The sequence below is a fragment of the Daucus carota genome, chromosome 3, assembly GCF_001625215.2.
Source record: "Daucus carota subsp. sativus chromosome 3, DH1 v3.0, whole genome shotgun sequence".
Taxonomy (NCBI): Eukaryota; Viridiplantae; Streptophyta; class Magnoliopsida; order Apiales; family Apiaceae; genus Daucus; species Daucus carota.
In genome coordinates, this window is record NC_030383.2 from 2,251,174 (window position 1) to 2,272,947 (window position 21,774).

The 21,774-nt window shown below is 34.4% G+C and overlaps 3 protein-coding genes across 3 annotated transcripts; 1 reads left to right on the forward strand and 2 right to left on the reverse strand.

Moving 5' to 3' along the window:
- Positions 1 to 4,825: 4,825 nt before the first annotated feature.
- LOC108211101 (heat shock protein 83) lies at positions 4,826 to 7,807 on the forward strand. The gene is made up of 3 exons (XM_017382606.2): positions 4,826 to 5,227; positions 5,765 to 6,045; positions 6,135 to 7,807. The coding sequence occupies exons 1-3, from the start codon at positions 4,963 to 4,965 to the stop codon at positions 7,686 to 7,688; spliced, it is 2,100 nt and encodes a 699-aa protein (XP_017238095.1). The 5' UTR covers positions 4,826 to 4,962; the 3' UTR covers positions 7,689 to 7,807.
- A 6,826-nt stretch (positions 7,808 to 14,633) lies between these two features.
- Positions 14,634 to 15,251, reverse strand: LOC108212040 (putative F-box protein At1g33530). Its single transcript, XM_017383770.1, has one exon. The coding sequence runs from the start codon at positions 15,249 to 15,251 to the stop codon at positions 14,634 to 14,636; it is 618 nt and encodes a 205-aa protein (XP_017239259.1).
- Positions 15,252 to 16,039: 788 nt separating this feature from the next.
- LOC108210750 (disease resistance protein At4g27190) lies at positions 16,040 to 21,456 on the reverse strand. Its single transcript, XM_017382145.2, has 3 exons — positions 18,633 to 21,456; positions 18,080 to 18,514; positions 16,040 to 17,032 (listed from the first exon to the last, which is right to left on the reverse strand). The coding sequence occupies exons 1-3, from the start codon at positions 21,339 to 21,341 to the stop codon at positions 16,196 to 16,198; spliced, it is 3,981 nt and encodes a 1,326-aa protein (XP_017237634.1). The 5' UTR covers positions 21,342 to 21,456; the 3' UTR covers positions 16,040 to 16,195.
- Between the last annotated feature and the right edge of the window lie 318 nt (positions 21,457 to 21,774).

Consider the following 21,774-nt stretch of genomic DNA (forward strand, 5'->3'; position numbering starts at 1 on the left):
ATGTTTAGATCAATTTGATAAATCTTTTTTAAAATTATACGAGTCTCCACACCCTACAGATTAGAACGAGCTTTTTATTTACTTGATGGCAAAGAAAAACAGTTTCCTTATGTTGCGGTGGATAAAATATTAGCATGTTACATGACGTGCATGGTATTTCGAGTATTATATGATATATAAAATTAGATATTTACTATTTTAGAAAATTAAATTCACACTTAGCCAATATAAACATCGTTTTTATAATTATAAATATATAATTATAATGTGATTGGTTAACTGCATACCTGGGTAGACTCAGGTATTATAATATAGGATAAATACAAGTTAGCATTCAGAATGACCAGTTTTCATAAACCTCACAGTGATTTTATAATTTACTAAGACAATTTTTTTATTAAATCCATAAAATTTATTGACATAAGTGAATTTTTACAAGATATACACTTTTACGGCATACTCGATTGAATTTAGTAATTTTTATTATTTCATAAATAAGTTAAGTGCATACAAATTATCAGAATTATGGCTATAATGACAATTATGCAAATTAAATGAATATGCGTATAAATCAATTAAATTATATAATATAATAATAACGACTGATATTAGGCATGTATCCACCCGATCCAATCGACCTTAACCCAACATTACTTTATTCAATAGGGGAAATTAAAAAACATTATGACCTTGAAATTACTCGCCCGCTCGCGTCCCTATTCACTAACTGGCTCCCCAGTTCTCATATATATCTATATATATATATATATATTATAAAAAATTTATACATAAATATTACAATATTGTTAAAATTAAAATAATTTTATACAAGTCCACCCATAAATTTTCATATGACTAAACAATATTTGTAATTTGTTGCGGTGGTTAAAATATTAACATGTATTACGTGACATACATGGTTTTTTGAGTATTATATAATATAAAATTAAATATAAAATATTTCTAATTTGTTGCGGTGGTTAAAATAATTTTATACGAGTCCACCCATAAATTTTTATATGACTAAACAATATTTCTAATTTATTGCGGTGGTTAAAATATTAACATGTATTACGTGACATACATGGTCTTTTGAGTATTATATGATATAAAATTAAATATTTCGTATTTTATAAAATTAAATTCATACTCATCTAATATAGTGAAAATGCCCTAAATAACTAATATTTATGTAATGCACGCCCAAAATAACAAACGTCGAGTTTGATGCCTTTTTTATGTCTCTTTTAACCAATCAGTGGCGCATTCAAAGGATGCGTGTATATGAATCAAGTGATTTAACCACTACAGAGTACTTCTGATCCAAATAAAGACAACCCATGCATATTTCTTCATATCCAAAATAGCTTTGGACTCCGTGATGCTGTATGTATGATCATATATGTGTTTTCAAAAGGGAACAAAAAAAAGACACGCATTCTGACTATGCGTGTTTGTTGGTCACGCATACTATATATGCGTAACTTGCAAGCAGATTTAAAATTTAATTTAATCCTCACACACGATTAATGCTCATGCACAAAATCAGCCAAAGCATGCGCATTAACTAGATCCGCACTCAGTATTCGCATTCAGAGAATCCGACTCTTTGTGGTTATTTTGGTCCATTTTAGTGTGGGTGATCATTATGGATTATATGCGCATAAAATGAGTTATATTGGATATTCACCCTCTAATATAAACATCGTTTTTATAAGTGTAAATTTATAATTATAATGAGAAAAATAATATAAAATAAACACAAGTTAACATACAGAACGACCAATATAGAAATCTCACAATGACTTTACAATTTACTAGGACAAAATTTTCATTATGTTCGTGATTAAAATAGATATAAAAATAAAATATATTTATCTTTTTAAATTCATAAAATCTTATTTACATGAGTGATTTTGTTACAAATTTATTCTTTTAAGGCATGCTCCATTGAATTTAATAATTTATATTACTTCGTAAATAAGTTAAGTGCATAAACATTTTCTAAACTATGGCAACAAAGACTAATCAGGCGGATATAAATGAATTTTTGCGTACAAATTAATTAAATTATATATTATAATAATAATGACTGATATCAGGGGATGCATCCACTCGACCCGATCGACCTTAATCTGACATTACTTTATTTAATACGGAAAATTGAAAAAAGTTATGGCCCTGAAATTACTAGCCCCGCTCCCTTCCCTGTTTATTAACTGCCTCCACAATCCTCATATATACTATAAAAAAAATTCATACATAAATATTACATAATTGTTGACGATAATATAATTTTATATGTATATTTTTTGTTCTCTTATTAGTTTTCAATATCTCATATTATAAAAACAAATTAGTTTAGATCAACATCGGTGCAAATTCAAGATTCAGTATGAAATTGAGATAATTCAGATTTTTGATCCGAAACCAGGAGCAGGGATTGCATTCGCATTCCATGATCTCTAAACGATAGTCGATCCTTATATAATATTTGATTGAAAAGAAAATATGATTATTTCATTTCATATAATATGAGGGTGTTGAGCAGAGTATTTAAGAAATAATATTGTTTTTTTTAAAAATTTATACCTATATTATGTAATAAAATTATATAAATGATAAAACAATATGTACTTGAATTTGTAAGTATACAAACTTATTTTTATTTTATAAAAATAACCATTCGGTGCGTAGCACGGGTAAAATGCTAGTTTTAGTAACAGTTGAGAGAGACGGGAAAAAAGTGACCAAACGAAAAATATATACTAAAACATGGGATATGTTGGCTTAGTATAGTATAGTATAGTATAGATATATGATGACATTTCTCCCTCATGTTGGTTATTTTATACTTTAAACTATAATTTTGAGAAATAAGTTATAGTATTTTATTTCTTTTGAAATTTCAATGAATTGTTTTTAAATTGTGATGAATTGTAACTAATTTTAATATTATGTGAATTTTTGATAAAATATCATAGAGTTAGATATATATTTTACGATTTAAGTACAATACTTTAAAATTTCATGAATTTTAGTAGGATTTTAAAAAATTTAAAAATATACTGTACAATCTCACAAAATCAATCATTCCATATAGTCCAAAAAATTCTATCATAATTTGAATATCATCAGATTTTAATTGATTTAAAATAATCTCAATTAAATATCATTCGATTTTCAAACATGATTTAAAATTTTAATTAAATACCACCAGATTTTATAGCATAATTTAAAATCTTAATTAAATATCCCAAAATTCTGATAATTTTTTTAAATTTGAGTTGAATGCCTTTTAGTTTCATAAATAAAAAATCACAACTTTAAACTCAACCAAAAGGGCTCTAAGTCACGCTGAGTTATAATTCACAATTTTAATTTTGGCCAAAATGGGTTCTTGATATTGTTTCCAACCATAAGTATGATTATTAAATAATCCATTTTAATTATGAGGATATCTGCTTGGGTTTATAAGTCTAGCTCTTATAAGTCAGAAAAGACTTATTAGTACTGTTCGTGTAACGAATTTATAGATCATTTCTCAACTATTTTTTTTTGCTAAATGGTCATTTCTCAACTTATAAGTCAAAATCTGATAAGTTGAGAATTCTAACTTTTTTCCGTTACTTATTTTTATTTTTGAAATTTTATTTTATAAATATGCAGAGAAACATTTAAAAAAAAAATTTATTATTATATTAATAATGTTTATAACCAATATTTTGTGAATATTAAAAAAAATTGCCCAAATGAATATAAAATAAAAATTATTTCACACATATAATCAATTTCTCATTTATAAGTAATAAACAACTCTTTCAAGTTATGCCAAACTGTTTATATACTTTGAAATTTTAACTTTTATAAATATATATTCTCTAGTTATAACATATTTTTAAATAATAATAAACATACATGAGTGGATATATTTTTGTTAGATAGGTTAAATAAATATTTTTATTTTAAAAAGAAAAAAAAGGTTAAATAAATATTTTAATAGCCGAATTTGTTGTACTCCAGCCCTTCATCATCACCAACTCACATGTTTAAGGGTGTGGTTGGAAGGGGCTTAAAAAGTATGAATTTGGATTTATAAGGTAAAAGTACTTATTTGTATCGTTTGTATAAAAAATCAAAAAATACTTAAAAGACAATACTAATTTTTATTTCACCTACTTCTTTCGGGTGAAGGTCCAAAATAACTGTTTTTTAATAGCTGTTGCCCAAATTAACCAGGAGAGATATATAAAATTAGGATATATAGGGCAATTTCTCACTTGGTTCTCATAAATTTTAATCGCTTATAAATCTGTTTCTAACTTCTACTTATTTTTTTATTTTAAATAACAAGCACTTATTTTATACCCATCCAAACGGCCTATTATTTGTGACATAAGTATGATTATTAAATTCATCAACAAATCTTAATTCTAATTTGAAATTTAACTCGGCATATATGATATTTGAATTTCACATATACAGTGTAGATTTCTCTCTCTACATAGTTTAAAGGTGGTTCTTTAGCGGAAAAAAAGAAGTGGTTTTATACTAATATTAAATATACTACTCCATAAGTGTTGTACAAGTAATCAAACGCTAATTATATTAATTTTAATATATTTTTTATGATTACAATTATTTTATAATATACTATCATTAATTTTATAAAAAATATTCATGATATTATTTGCAACTTAATATGCTTACGAGATATAAAAACTAAAAAATAGAAAATCCAGACAATAGCAGAACAGTCCAGAACCACCTTTCCCTCCAAAAATAACTTCACAGAACCTCCTAGAACTCCCCAGTAGCTAAAGAATAGCTCCCTTTCTCCTCGCCTATACTTACACCTATATATACACTCGTCTCTTCACCCCAAATCAACAACACAAAGTATCTCTAAACACTCTCACGATCAAAATCGAATTCTCAGCATCTCAAAATTGTGTAATTAAAATGGCGGATATCGAGACATTTGCGTTCCAGGCGGAGATCAACCAGCTGTTAAGCCTGATCATCAACACATTTTACAGTAACAAGGAGATTTTTCTGCGGGAGCTGGTGAGCAACTCTTCTGATGCGCTGGATAAGATCAGGTTCGAGAGCTTGACTGATAAGACGAAGCTCGATGCGCAGCCGGAGCTTTTTATTCGGATCGTGCCGGATAAGGCTAATAAGACGCTGTCGATTATCGATAGCGGCGTTGGAATGACTAAAGCAGGTATTGTGAGTAATTGTGTTCGTTGTTGTTGTTAGTTGATTTTGTGGGCATTTTAGTGGATATTGTGTTTATGTAAAATCTAAGCCTGATTTTATTAATTGTGATGTGATTCTTTGTTTATGTAATCTTTTAAATCTGGAGAATTGAATTGATCCGTGATATGTTTGATGAATAGTATAACAGTTTTTTGTAATTTTATGTAGTACATATTGAGGGTTCTGTGTTTGTGTTGGATTGGGTTGTGATTTGGAATTATGATTTTAGGTATATCTAGTAATTACTGTAGGGGTTTCTCAAAGTTTATTTATGGCCATATGTTATGATTGTGGAAATGTGAGTGTGGCTTTGGTTGATTTGTAAGCTTTGTATTTGATTTTTTGTGTACAGTAAGGGGATTAGTGAAGTTTATATGTTACATTAGGTTGATTTGTGAATTACATGCAGGATTTCTTTTTCTGTTTTTGATGTTTGATTTATATATATTATTTTTGTTATGGTTTATGTTGTTTTTATTGATTTGTCTGTGGTGTGTGTTAGATTTGGTGAATAATTTGGGGACCATTGCGAGATCTGGAACAAAGGAATTTATGGAGGCGTTGCAGGCGGGGGCTGATGTGAGCATGATTGGTCAGTTTGGTGTGGGATTTTACTCTGCTTATCTTGTTGCGGAGAAGGTTATTGTGACTACTAAACATAATGATGATGAGCAGTATGTTTGGGAGTCACAGGCTGGTGGATCGTTCACAGTTACTAGAGACACGGAGGGAGAGCAGCTTGGTAGAGGGACTAAGATCACCCTCTTCCTTAAAGAGGATCAGGTATAACAGCCCGTCCATTCTTATATTTCCTTGGAGAATTTTATTAAGTTTTGTTAGTGATGTTAATGACCTCTTTTTCGTCTGTGCAGTTGGAGTATTTGGAAGAGAGGAGGATTAAGGATCTTATAAAGAAGCATTCTGAATTTATTAGTTATCCTATCTATCTTTGGACTGAGAAAACCACCGAGAAAGAGATAAGCGATGATGAAGATGAGGAAATCAAGAAAGAAGAGGAAGGTGACGTGGAGGAAATTGATGAGGACAAAGAGAAAAAAGAGTCCAAGAAAAAGAAAATCAAAGAGGTTTCTCATGAATGGCAGCTCATTAACAAGCAGAAACCTATTTGGTTGCGCAAGCCTGAGGAGATCTCTAAGGATGAGTATGCTTCGTTTTACAAGAGCTTGACAAATGATTGGGAAGAACATCTTGCAGTTAAGCACTTCTCTGTGGAGGGTCAACTGGAATTCAAGGCTATTTTATTTGTTCCCAAGAGGGCTCCATTTGATTTGTTTGATACACGGAAGAAGATGAACAATATCAAGCTCTATGTCCGCAGAGTGTTTATTATGGACAACTGCGAAGAGCTAATTCCAGAGTATCTTGGTTTTGTAAAGGGAGTTGTTGATTCCGATGACCTTCCTCTCAACATTTCTCGTGAAATGCTTCAACAGAACAAGATCCTGAAGGTGATCAGAAAGAATCTTGTGAAGAAGTGCATCGAAATGTTTAATGAAATTGCGGAGAACAAAGAGGATTACAACAAGTTCTATGAAGCATTCTCAAAGAACTTGAAGTTGGGAATTCATGAGGATAGCCAGAACAGGACTAAATTGGCTGATCTGCTCAGGTATCATTCGACCAAGAGTGGCGATGAACTTACTAGCTTGAAGGACTATGTTACAAGAATGAAGGAAGGTCAAAAGGATATCTTTTATATTACTGGTGAAAGCAAGAAGGCAGTTGAGAACTCCCCATTCCTAGAGAGGCTTAAGAAGAAAGGCTATGAGGTTCTTTTTATGGTAGATGCAATTGATGAATATGCTGTCGGTCAATTGAAGGAATACGATGGGAAGAAGCTGGTTTCTGCGACGAAGGAGGGCTTGAAGCTTGATGACGAAACTGAAGAGGAAAAGAAGAAAAGGGAGGAGAAAAAGAAGTCATTCGAAAATCTCTGCAAGAACATCAAGGACATTCTTGGTGACAAGGTGGAAAAGGTGGTCGTGTCCGATCGTATTGTAGATTCCCCCTGTTGTCTCGTGACTGGGGAGTATGGTTGGACAGCAAATATGGAAAGAATCATGAAAGCTCAGGCTCTGAGGGACAGCAGCATGTCTTCTTACATGTCCAGCAAGAAGACAATGGAGATCAATCCCGATAATGGAATCATGGAGGAGCTGAGGAAGAGATCTGAAGCTGATAAGAACGACAAATCAGTTAAAGATCTCGTGATGCTGTTGTTTGAGACTGCTCTACTGACATCAGGATTCAGTCTCGATGATCCAAATGTGTTTGCAGCAAGAATCCACAGGATGCTGAAGTTGGGTTTGAGCATTGACGATGACGAAGAGGCTGGTGAAGACACTGAGATGCCTGCACTTGAGGAAGATGCTAATGAAGAGAGCAAGATGGAGGAAGTAGATTAAGAAACTGTGGATGTGTTTGCTATAATTGTCAGTGTCTCTGTGTTGCTTTATCGTCTCACATATACTCTGTCCGTCTAGAAGTAGAATTTCTTTTATATAAGTGCAAATTTTTCTATTAATATAGTTTTGTGTATTGCAAATGGGTTTTATACGATATAAGCTGGGCGTTGATGGGTAGAAAGGAATCGGATTGTAGGCAGCAGTTGAATGTCTAAATCATAAGTTTCCGAGGATGAACTACTCAGCTCGGATGATCATATTTGCACAAAACAAGTCTGAAGTTGAACCTATCACAGTTGGGCTTGATTTGCTTGTTGAATCAGCTGAACTAGGTAGACTTAAATTAATTAATCTGGCTTGATTTGAATCAACTCAATTAGGTAGACTTAAACCAGGAGCACCTCGCATTGGCTAATATGAACCCAACACAAAATAATTAATAATTTTGTGTAAGATTTCACAATTGAATTCTAAGGATTCGTTTGGCATTGCGGTCCAGACAGCAAAACTCTGGAATAAATATATTTGAACGAAACTAGCATATAATATTATATATCAGAACAAACAAACCAGAGTACGGAAATGGAAAAGAGAACTGCAAACCACAAGTACAAAGCAGACACTTACATAGGTTTTAAACCCAAATGACCTTAAGCAAATGATTAATATTTAAGTGCATTGATTAATACGTGAGGAACTCTGGAAATAGAAAAGAGGATTGCAAACCACAAGCATCCTATAATTCAATTAAAGTTTAGCTAAACATTTGAGTAAACACTTACGGGGTCGTTTGGTTCGAGGAGTGGTATGGGGTTGGAATGAGGAATCGGGTTAAGTTGGTATGGGTTTGAGGTATCATATCTGATATCATGTGTTTGGTTGAGTGCTGGAATCAATATATACAATTTTTGTAAAAAAAAAGTTTTTAATTTATATTAATTAAAAATATTAATAAAATTATTATAGTTATATATTATTGCATCATTGATTTATTTTTGTATCAAATATTAATATTTCGTTACTAAAAGAGAGACAAAAAAAATAAAAAATGAATGAATCTGATACCCACATCTCATACCCACCTCCCCACTTGGGTATCAAAAACCCATACCTTGGAGGTTTAAGGTATGGGTATCAGAATTTATTTTTTCCAACCAAACACCAGGTATGGGTTTGGAATGGACAAACCCCATACCTGATTCCTGATACCCATGAACCAAACGACCCCACGTGGGTTATAAAACCACATGACGTTAAGCAAATGACTAATACTTAAGTGCATTGATTAATACTTGAGGAACTCTGGAGTACTGAACACCTGCACGGCGAGTTCGGGGGGTTGAATAAAAGACAGACTTCATTCCCTCTATGTAAGCCAAACTAGGAGTATATCTGAAGCAGCTTCTACACCAATCATTTGTACTTGCAGAAGATGTATTAAGGAGCTTATGAATAGTATCCGTTTTGCGATCATAACAGCAAAACTGACCGAATTTATTAAACAGAATCTCACCACCGTAAAATCCCTGTAATACCTCAATCCCACGATTAAATGGTCCGATAGTGTACATCTTAGTCCAAACACTACATCCTTCCTCCCCGTCCAAAGAAAATAGATTGAGCATAGGCTTAGAAAGAAAATGGTTATACTCATACACTATCAAAGTAAGACAATCATTCATATCCACAAATTCAAAACCACGTTCTTCATCACAAAAAAATCCAGGCATCAACTTGAACTCATTACGTACAGCATCAAACTTGAGAGCAATCAAACAAGTGGTATCATTCATATGCTTATCTCTCGTGTATTTACTAAATGTCCAGTAAGGACAATCCTTTACAATAGTCACTATTAACAGTATATGTACAGCTGGCACATCTACAGCTGTCACTTAATTATTAGATATAGAGTTAGTTATTTCAGTTACAGTTTTCTCCACCACTTAGTCTTTTAGTCTGTATATATACTCCATCAGCTTGTACAGAATGATCAAGTAGTTGTAAACATTTCATTCCTTCTATACAGTTTCTTCTTCTTTCAAGAAACTATCATGGTATCAGAGCGGTACGATCTTCCGGCGACATTCATCGTTGCTCCGGTGTAGATACTGTTTGTCTCTTCATTACGATTAGTAGTTTCTCTGCGGTTAGTTGTTTGTTGCTTCAATTCATCTTGATTCTACTCGAAATCTTGTGTTTCTACTTGATTTAGTGCTAGTTTGCTGCAATTGAACTGAATTTCTTTCATTTACTCTGAGATTCTGTGATTTGTTCGAAGAGATTGTGAATTGTGTTCACTTTCTTATCTGCACTCTATATGTTTGATCTGTTATTCTGAAGTATATCTGAGTATTTTCTTGAAGAAATGTCGAATTTAGTCGGTAATCAAGATCCGTCAAGCATTTATTACATTCATCCATCTGAAGCATCATCATTGCAACTTGTTTCTGTCAAATTTGATGGTAATGGCTTTACGAACTGGAAAAGATCTATGTTGTTGATGCTTTCCACTAAGAATAAGCTAGGGTTTATCAATGGTTCTATACCTATTCCAGACATTACTTCTGTTGATTACAAGTACTGGTCACGATGCAATGATTTAGTGATTTCTTGGATAGTCTTTAATCTCGATGAAACAATTGCTACAAGTGTTCTGTATTTCCCAACTGCTGAAGAAGTTTGGTCTGATTTAGAAGATAGATTTGGTTTTGCTTCATCAACTCAAGTGTATGAATTAGAACAGAAAGTTGCAGAGGCACTTCAAGGTTCTCAGAATATTTCAGCATTCTTCACAGCTATGAAGTCTCTTTGGGTTGCACTTTCAGGTGCCAATCCACTCCCTGCCTGTGTATGTCACAATTGTCCTTGTTGTGCTAATTTGGTTCAGAAGATCAAGACTAGAGAGCAAGATCAAAGACTGCTTCAATTCATGATGAAATTGAATGACAAGTTTGCCTCTGTGAGGGCAAATGTACTGATGATGTATCCACTTCCTCAGGTTTCTCAGGCCTATAGGCTCTTTGCTCAAGAAGAGAAACACAAAGAAATTTCTCAGGCACAGAACACAGTTGAGTCACTGGCTTTTCTGGCTGACAAGAGAAGGTTTAACAACTCTCAGGCTACTTCAAAACAACAGTTCTCAAATCAGAATAATCCAAGAGGCAATTCTTATGATTCTGGAAACAAGAAGTTGTCTGGTAAACCTGGTTCCAATTATTACTGCACTCACTGTCAAGTGCCTGGTCACAGTATTGACAGGTGCTTTAAGATTCATGGTTTTCCACCTAATTTCAAGGGTTTTAAAGACAAGAAAGTTGCTGCATTCACTCAGTCCAGTGGAGATCATAATCCTTCTGATTCTGCAAATCAAGAACCTGATGCTGCTGATAATTCTGATCCACTGTCTATGGAACAATACAATCAACTGCTGACAATGTATAATCAGCACAATATAGCAGATTCTCATGATACTTCTGATCATTCTTCATCTCATCACACTGCTCTCTTGACAGGTAATCTCTGTCTTTTATCCTCATCACATAATGATTGGATCTTGGATACTGGAGCAACTGACCATATATCACATGCTTTATCTGATTTCTGTGAATATAGAGTAGTATCACATCCTGATAGTTTTATCACTATGCCTGATGGTAGTAAAACATCTGTTCAGCACATTGGCAATGTTCTCTTGCCAAACAAGATTTTGCTCAAAAATGTTTTACATGTTCCCAGTTTTCATTTTAAACTTGTTTCTGCAAACAAGCTTTGTCAAGATATGCTATGTCATCTGATTTTTAGCAATAATTCTTGCTTTATTCAGGACCATTCTCAGAAAGGTCCTCTGAATCTTCTTGGTAAACTCCATAATGGCTTGTACAGTGTGGTTCAGGAAGCATCTCACTCAGATTTGTCTCCCCCACACAGTCAAGCTTGTTTCACCACCACTCACTCTGATTCTGCTGCACTTCTGCATATGAGGCTTGGACACTTGTCTTTTCCTCAGCTCAAAGTGTTATTTCCTTCATGTAATGTTCAGACCTATGTACATAACAACATTTGTCATGTTTGTCCTCTAGCTAAAACTACCAGAAATCCTTTTCCTGCTAGTAGTATTAAAAGTACTGCTATTTTTCAATTGTTGCATATTGATGTTTGGGGACCTTATAAGGTCAAAACACAAACTGGTTGTACTCAATTCTTGACAATTGTTGATGATTACAGTCGTTTTACATGGGTACATCTTCTTAAGCATAAATCTGATGTTCCTGTTATTTTTGAGCAATTTCTTGATTTTGTGCATAATCATTTTAAGGCTAGTGTTAAGGCAGTTAGGTCAGATAATGCTTTAGAACTTACAGCTGGAAAAATGAAAGATCTGTTCTTAAGAAAGGGTATTGTTAATCAAATATCTTGTGCTTATTCTCCACAACAAAATGGTGTTGTGGAGAGAAAACACAGACACCTGTTGGAAACTGCCAGATCTCTATATATTCAGTCTCAAATTCCTGCCAGATTTTGGGGAGAATGTATTCTTTGTGCTACTTATCTCATAAATAGAATGCCACTCAAGTCTATAGAGAATCAGACACCATACTTCAAGCTATATCAATCTGAAGCTGATCTTTCCACTTTAAGATGTTTTGGTTGTCTCTGTTACTTTGCTACTCATAAAGTACAAAGATCCAAGTTTGATTTAAGAGGGTCACCTGGAGTATTTGTTGGTTATCTTAATCATGTGAAGGGATACAAGATTTTGGATTTAAACACTTACCAGGTCATAATTTCTAGAGATGTTGTCTTTCATGAGAATCACTTCCCTTTTCATGTATTATCTTCCAAATCATCTATTCCATATCAGAACAAAATTTTCTTGCCTAGAGCTACTCATTCTGATCACACAGATGATTATGTTCATTCTTCTTCACATACTACAGCTCCTGCCAATCATGATACTAATCATGATACTACACATGATACTACACATGACAACACACATGATACAACACATGATACTTCTAACCTCACTGATATGAGTGCATCTGTTCCTCCACCAAGAATTTCAAATAGAACAAAAAATCCACCTTCCTATTTGAAAGATTATCATTGTAATCTGTCTTCATTAAATCCTTCACACCACTGGTGCAACTTAGTTGCTAGTAAGACTTTACCACCTGCACATCATCAGTTTTTGTCTCAGAGTGTAAATCACACTGAACCTTCTAGTTTTTTAGAAGCCTCAGCCAATCCTCTATGGCAAGAAGCCATGGACAAAGAAATTAAAGCACTTCAGGATAACAACACATGGATTCTCTGTGATCTTCCTAAAGGAAAAAAAGCAGTTGGCTGTAGGTGGGTATATAAGATCAAACTGAAATCAGATGGTACTGTGGAGAGATATAAGGCCAGATTAGTGGCCAAGGGATTCACACAGAAGTATGGAATTGACTATCAAGAGACCTTTTCTCCTGTTGTCAAAATGCAGACTGTCAGATGTATAATTTCCTTAGCAGCTCATAAACACTGGAATCTATACCAGTTGGATGTCAATAATGCCTTCTTGCATGGAAATTTGAGAGAAGAAGTTTATATGAAGGTTCCAGATGGTATTCCTCATAAACCAGGACAGGTATGCAAATTAATCAAGTCAATCTATGGTCTTAAGCAGGCATCTAGAGAGTGGAATGCCAAATTAGTGGATGAATTAATTAGACAAGGTTTCTACCAGTCCAAGCTTGATTACAGTTTGTTCTTGTGCAAAGATTCTACAGATATTACTATAGTAGCTGTCTATGTGGATGACATTATAGTGACTGGTAGTAATATTGCAAAGATTAATGCTCTTAAAGATCATCTGCATTCTACTTTCAGTATTAAAGATCTGGGATTATTACATTACTTTTTGGGGATTGAACTCACTTATCTGCCAGAAGGTGTTGTTCTAAGTCAAGGAAAATTCACCAAGGAATTGCTGTCATGTGCTTCTCTTGATTCTTCTGCCAAAGCAGCAACTCCTCTTCCTCTCAATCTCAAGTTACAAGCATCTGATGGTGTCTTACTTGATAATCCAGATCATTACAGGTCTTTGGTTGGGAAACTCAATTTTTTAACCAATACAAGGCCTGATTTAGCCTATACTGTCCAACTGTTGAGCCAGTTTCTACAGCAACCAAGAGATACTCACTATGCAGCACTCTGTCATACTTTAAAGTATGTTAATTCTACTATAGGACAAGGGATTCTTTTGAAAGCTGCAGATACTTTGACACTACAGGCTTTCTCAGATTCTGACTGGGCTTCTTGTCCAGATTCTAGAAGATCTGTAACTGGCTATGTTTTACAGTTAGGCAATTCACCTATCACATGGAAGTCCAAGAAACAATCCACAGTTTCAAAATCATCTTCTGAAGCTGAGTATAGGGCTATGGCAGCAGCAGCTTCTGAAGTAGTTTGGACTGTCAGATTACTTGAAGAACTGGGGATTTCAAATTTAAGGCCTATTACTCTCCATTGTGACAATCAGTCTGCACTTCACATTGCCAGGAATCCAGTTTTTCACGAGAGAACTAAACACATAGAAATTGATTGTCATTTTACACGTGAGAAAGTTCTTGAAGGCCTAATTCAGCTCACATATCTGCCTACAAGCAATCAGTTAGCTGATGTTCTCACCAAAGTCATTCCCTCTGCTAAATTCAAGGAGCTATTATCCAAGATGGGTGTGCATGATTCTACGATTCAGTCACCTCCCATCTTGAGGGGGGATATTAACAGTATATGTACAGCTGGCACATCTACAGCTGTCACTTAATTATTAGATATAGAGTTAGTTATTTCAGTTACAGTTTTCTCCACCACTTAGTCTTTTAGTCTGTATATATACTCCATCAGCTTGTACAGAATGATCAAGTAGTTGTAAACATTTCATTCCTTCTATACAGTTTATTCTTCTTTCAAGAAACTATCAGTCACAGAACTTGTTGAGATGGTTCGGCTAATATTTTTAAACACATTATGAGGAACAGATATATTAATCCAATCATCAGAATTAGAGTAGTAAACCCTAGCAAACCTCAGATCCTTGGACAAAATGACAAGCTTGAAATTCTCACTTACATGATCAAAACCGAATCCTATGTTATACTTTCGATCAGCATAGCGTACCGGTGCCAAAATTTCCTTGGATTGATGAGTTGCAGGGTTCCATAACGATAACATATTGCGACCAGTAAGACAAACTAGGCCACGGACAGAACCAACCAAATGAAGAATATGCGCAGAATCGAGGGCAACTATTTCTTTGTAGCGGCAAAGAATAATGACTTTGGTCTTCCTTATAGCAACGAGACAGTCGTCATTAGGAATTTGAGTGGTGCTGTGAGTGAAGTGTTGTTTTATAAATCGGGGTTCGGAGAATAGAGATAGCCATGATTTGGATACCGATTTGAAACGAAGAACAGATCGGACCGGGAGTCGGGTGAGTATTTCCCGGCGGATGAGTTCTTCCGGCAGATCGGCTGCGGTGGTCTTCTTCCTTTTCGGTTTCCCACCTATTCCCATGGCGTTACAGTCTGTTTGTGTTCGTGTCAGCATTTCGGGTCGATTTTGCGTTCAAGCTAAAATTAATTAAAATTAAATAAAACTGAAAATTGAATTTATTAGAAACAAAATTCTAATTTCAGGTTATTTCGTGTCCATTTCATATTAATCAGATGATTTTCAGGTTATTTTCGAATTTTATCTCAGTAAATCAGATTACGGGTTCGGGTCGGTCATGATATTGCCATTTCCCATCCCTAGTTACAAAGACGCCGTTGTCATATAAAATCATGGTTTTGGTTGGGGCTGCTCGTGGTTTTTGTTGGGGGTTTTGAAGGTCTGCCAAATCAAACCGAATTTGTAGGTTTTAAAATTCTAGAAATTGAACACAAATTGATTATTGTTAAAAATTAATCAAATCAGATTTTTTGATAGATTTGTCCAGTTCAGTTGTGGTTTATGTTTAAAACATTTTTCCAAAAATTATGTTTTTTATTTAATTTAAAATAAATAATTTTATATTTTACTCCCATCTGTCTCTCAACAAAATATTTAGAAAGTAAAGATAATATTTGTAACTTTTGTGAAAAAATAATTCTAGGCTAAAATGAGAATCTTAATTTTTTTGAATGACTTATTTTTATTTTTGAAGTTTGATTCTACAAATATGTATATGATAATTTTAAAATATAATTCAAATATTTTATTATTATATTAATAACTTTTATATTCGATAAATTGTAAATATCAAAAAAATTATCAAATATATAAATTTAAAATTTTCTTTTCATTTATAAATGAACACTTAATTTTGTATAATCCAAACAAATGATAACATCCTCACTAAACCGATAACATACATGAATGTAAATAAATATCTCTAATTTTCACATTTGACTAAATGTGGCTGATGTTGGGAGATATTTAAAACAGTACAAGCCTGGGCTCTAGACTGAACTGTCAGTTTAAGATTCAGTCTCAATTTCCCGAGGCTCTTCTTCCTCTTCATTCTCTCTGATTGTGCTTCTTCTTTTGTGATCCTGTCTTATGAAATATTCGTCCAAGTCCCGGAAATCTTCTTCTGTACACCAGTCGCTAGTAACACATACTAATGATGTGTTTGTTTTTGAGGAATTGAAATATACTATCTCGGGACATCGAAAAAGCTCAAAATTCTGTAATCTGGGCATATTGAAAACATAGTTCGAAGTGCACCCGAAACTCTTGAGGTTTGTCATATCTGAAAGTTTAATTGACGACAGTTGAGAGGAAGTGATGCACTTGTTGTTCACCTCAAAAATTTCATCATTTCCAAGCTCCTCAACAATGTGTTCCAATGATTCGCAGCTAGATACCCGTAATTTTTCAAGTTGTTGGAATTTCCGGAATACCGAGCACGTGAAAAGAACAGAAAATTTACAGTCAACGATTTCCAGATACTTCAAAGCTGGCATGTAACACTCATAAGTTCCATTGCAGAAAATATTTTCGAACTTTGGTAAATGTAAAAGACGAACCCTGGAGACATGATTAAGTGTGATAATCTTGTCGCGGGTCTCCGGAGTGTCACCATCCTTGATGATGCCTTTCAACAATTCACATTCTTCTATAAAGAGCATTTCTAATTTTTCGAGATTTTTGAAGACAGATAGCGTGAAAAGAGTAGATAATCCACAACCAATAACTTCCACTTTTTGTATAACTGGCATATGGAACTCATAATTGGCATTATGAAAAAAACTATCCAAGCCAGACAAGTGGTAAAGACAAATCGATGAGAGTCGAGGAAGTGTAACTGAAACCTACAAAATTCAATGCCATGTCAACAAACGAATTATTCCAATATAAAAAGTTTAAGTGCTACCGGTACAAATCAGGAAAACAGTCCTATATGAAAAAATATATTTAACATTAGTTGAATTAATTTTACTTTACAAAATTTTAAATAAAAAATAAATTAAGTGTTAAGATATGTGATTATTATCATACTGCTTGTTTACATGTATATTTAAATAAATGATATATAATATTATTATATCAGTATACCTAAGCCAGAAAAGCAAGTTAATATAATATATAGGGTTGACACACCTCATGGAGGGGTTTGGTAGTATGACTCTATAAAAAAAATATGTATAATATTAATAAGCCTCATCGAGGGCTCCCTGTTTGAACTTATTTGTGGGCTTTGTTAATTTATTACTTGTATTAATAAGCCTTTTAGATTACAATTAAAATATATTTAAACATCCCCATCAACTATATAATAAAGAACACTTCTATATATGCATAAAATACGGTATCAAATATATTATCTATCAAATATTTAATTAATAGATATAAAATAAAGTTTCATCATTTTTCTCCAAAAAAATTATTGAAAATTAATCATATTTCAACTGGTCTCTGTACAATCATATTTATCCAAAGAATCAGCAGAGTCAAATTAAAATTTCTCCAAAAAAATTATTGAAAATTAATCATATTTCAACTGGTCTCTGTACAATCATATTTATCCAAAGAATCAGCAGAGTCAAATTAAAAATCAAAATTTTTACGTAAGTTGTAAGTGTTAAATTGATTGTACATGTCATATAGGACTAATATTCTATATTATAATCAAATTTTATGTATAAAATATAATTAATTTTAAAATTATTTAGAAAAATTTAAAATAAAACTCAATGGTTCGTTATGGAAACTCTTGTATAATATAGTTCGAAATGGAAATTGAAATGATAATTCCTCGTTTAACCATTTTCCTGCATCACACTGTCATAAGAGATCATCTCTAAACCAGCGTATAATTATTGAAATATAATGGCTAATTAAACATAATATACACTTACCCGAGAAGTATTAGCAGCTGCGCCATGGTCACCCCAAAAGCTCTTCAGCTCGTGCGCCATATGGAGGTCCACAGCGGTCAACTCAGGGAACAGGATGCCATCAGTGATCACTTGTTCACCTGCCTCAATAATATCTCTAATCTTCCCACATCCTTTAAGTGATAAACCCTTGAGACGCTTGAGATGACCGATGACAGAAGGTGCGAATAATGTCCTCAAACTGTTACAGTAAGATACGTCTATGTTTTCCAGATTACGGAGCCTATGCAACACGTCATGTGGTATCAAAATTTCTAGCTCGCTACAGCAGCTTACTTTTAGATACTTGAGTTCGCAAAAGGAGGATAATGTGTCTTTACAACAGTCCTTTCCCCATATCACACGTATATCTGGCACATCAATCAGTTCCAGTGTTTCCAAGCAAGGAAATGCAACCTGCGGCGTGTACCAATCAATCCATATTATTATTTATATTAAAAATATTTTTTAGAATGGCTGGTAGATGCAAGTTGTAAGAAAAAGAATCATAACTTATGAAATAAGAAAAATATACCCTTCCATCGAAAAATGGCTGATATTCAGCAGGAGGGTGGACAGAGTTTTCTGCGTAGAAGCTTGCGAGTCTTGCCGAGTCTATCTTGAGTGATTTTAGTTTGTAGAAAATAATGGGTTCTCCAACACTTGGGCCTTCATTCATTATGATGGCTTCTATAGACTGACAGTTTTCCACACTGAGCTGTTGCAGTTGTACCAGACTTCTTGCAGTGTTGCTGGAGAAGAGGTATTTCATTTTATGGCACGAAGAAATCTCTAAATTGGTTAATTTGGAGAACCATGTTGCCGGTTGATTCTCACTTGCTAGAGGCTCCAAGTTCGCACATTCATCCATGCCAAGCTTTTTCCAACATGCTCTTCTGCAAATGCTACTCACTTCTACATGGATGCTGTGAAATACCACTTCTTCAGCCCTCACTATCAAACCTTCCCAGAGTTTTGAGTGATCGCCCCTGAACTCAATCGACCTCGTTAATGGAAGTCTCCAGTGTTGATCGAAAACGACATATCTATTTAGGTTTGTACCCACAAATATATTGTATCTATCCAAATTAGAAAATATATCTGTACCTTCAAAAGTCGTATTATCCACACCCTCGTCCTTGTAGAACTCAAAATGGAGACTTGTGAGATGAGTCAATTTAATTATTTCCATCACTATGGGCTTCAAATGATATTCCTGATAGCTGTAGATGAATCCACAGGATATATGTAATTCTTCCAGACTGGATAAAGTTGATATAACATTCTCCATTACCAATACAGGATCCTGATTGTCGATCTCTAGCTTTCGAAGACATTTCAGGTTTGCTACATCCAGCGGCTCTGGGAGATTACATATATAGATGTAAAGAGATTCTAGGCTTTTGGGAAAAAGTCTACCATCAGTGTTCCCTATGTCACACTCTAATAAACTAAGCGTCCTGAGATTACTTAAAGGTTGAAGAGAGAACTGCTCCAAAGAAATTTTCACCTTTTGTAGCATCAGACAACTGAGATTCGCAAATATGCGGAAGAAGCCGCCTGAGAATTGTTGGGGACGGTTGGCGTATTGTCCCCGCCATATTTGGAGGTTGCTTTGTAGCCACAAGGTATGCAGGTCTGGGCATACCAGATGCTCGTCGAAGTGAACATCATCATTCTCTGCGTCTATTCGTAAGAATCTTCGGGAATGATAATTGTCATTAGAAGGCAAGTCCTGTGATTTGCATGTTACCTGTAAAAATGCATATTTGGGATCTGTGAAAGCTATGGATCTTGCTACGTCTCTGATGATGTCATGAATTTTAGTTTCATTATCTTCTCCAGAGTTGAGCAACATAGAAGATGTCTTGAGATAGTGAACCATAGCAAGCACTCTGGATTCTACATCTGGTATACGTAGTGAGCCTGTTGCTAACTGGATCAGCATCTTCATATCGATGACAGCATCTTCAGGAAAGAAAGAGCACAGAAAAAGACATAATTTTGCATCATCATCTTGTAAATTATCAATACTCAGTTTAATACCAGCATATACTTTTGGAGGTACTCCGGGAATCTTTTCAAATTTGCCGTTCTTAAGCTGTTTGTGCGCATCATCCCACGAAATGTGAGGCTTCCTTTTCAGTGCTTCTCCAACGGCACAAATGAGTAATGGTAATTCACCACACTCATCACATACTTTCTTTACCAGGGATTCATCGCCCACTTCTTCAATCGTATCAGGACCAACAGTGTTCTTGAACAGAGACAAAGCTTCAACAGGCCACAAGCTTTTGATCTCGACAGGATGCTCGCACTTGTTAGCCAAGCATGCATCCATCTCTCGAGATGTGAAGAGGATTTTGGAGCCCTTGGAACGACTCCCATCGACAAATGGAGTTCCAATAATATGATCCAAGTGAATCGCCCGCCATACGTCGTCTAATACAAGGAGAATCTTACCTCCATTCTTTAAACTGTTTTCCAGCTGAGAAGCTCTTCTTCCAACATCTTGTGACTCCAGTTTGCAATCTAGCAGGCCTGCAATCTGGTTTTGTAACTTCATTTCTAACTTCATTTTTACCTTGTCTTCATTTCCCACATTTACACAGACAACCTTTTTAAAAATCTTCTCTTTCATGGCATTTTCCCAAATGTTCTCCATCATTCGAGTTTTGCCCACGCCCGCCATTCCATAGATTCCATGGACCAGAGGACCATCTTCGTTCACAAGCGACTCCCAGAGCTTCTGATAAGTATCCTTTCTGGACTGAAACTCCTCGAATGTGGTCCCAGGTTTTGGCATGAATGTAACCTCCGGAAGGTATGCAATCTCTCCAGCCAGATGTTCCTTTCCGGAATTGGTGAGTTGAGTTACCGCCTCGGCCTTCTTCACTGCATTCCTCCCGATATATAAACGGGTAACGGGATCAGGAATGGGCAGACGCGGGATGCAGCTGCATGAAGGCGAAACCTCATCGTCACTCTCCTGGAACTCTTGCGCTTTGACTTGCCATTTGGATACATGGTCTTTAATTATTTTACCATTCATCTTTTCTTTCTCAACTTCCCTGGACATGTTGGCCTCCTCAATGTTAAGCTTCTCAGTTTCGGAACTGAGTTGATCAACGAGAGCTTTATAACAGAACATATACCGCAAGCCACGAAACAGAGCTTCAACGGTATATTCAGATAATTTTTCCACAAATACTCCCACCACTGGAATGTCAGCTACACCCACCATGACTGATAAAAGAGATCGAGCAGGAAAGAGAGGCAATAGCTCTATATTATAAAATCGGGGATTTTAGATTGATAAAATTGTTGCAGCTATAACAGTCAATATATAGTGCACTACAGTACTACTTTTTGATTATAATTGAAAAAATAATTAAAAAAATTATGACCCCTTTATTTTTACTTTTAAATATAGCTATCCCAGTGTTGAATAGTTTAGACTTTAGAGCAATAATGCAATGTTTGATGTCACGCTTGACCCTAACACTCGACTTACCTCATATAATTTTCAATTATAATATACATTAAGCAGTTGTGAGGAGATGTTGGAGGTAAACATTTCTATTGTTTACACTTTTGGAAGATGCAGTTTCTTTTAATGTTTGTTGTTTTTGCAGAAAACGTAATTAGGGAGATAGAGATTAAAATTTTATACTTAA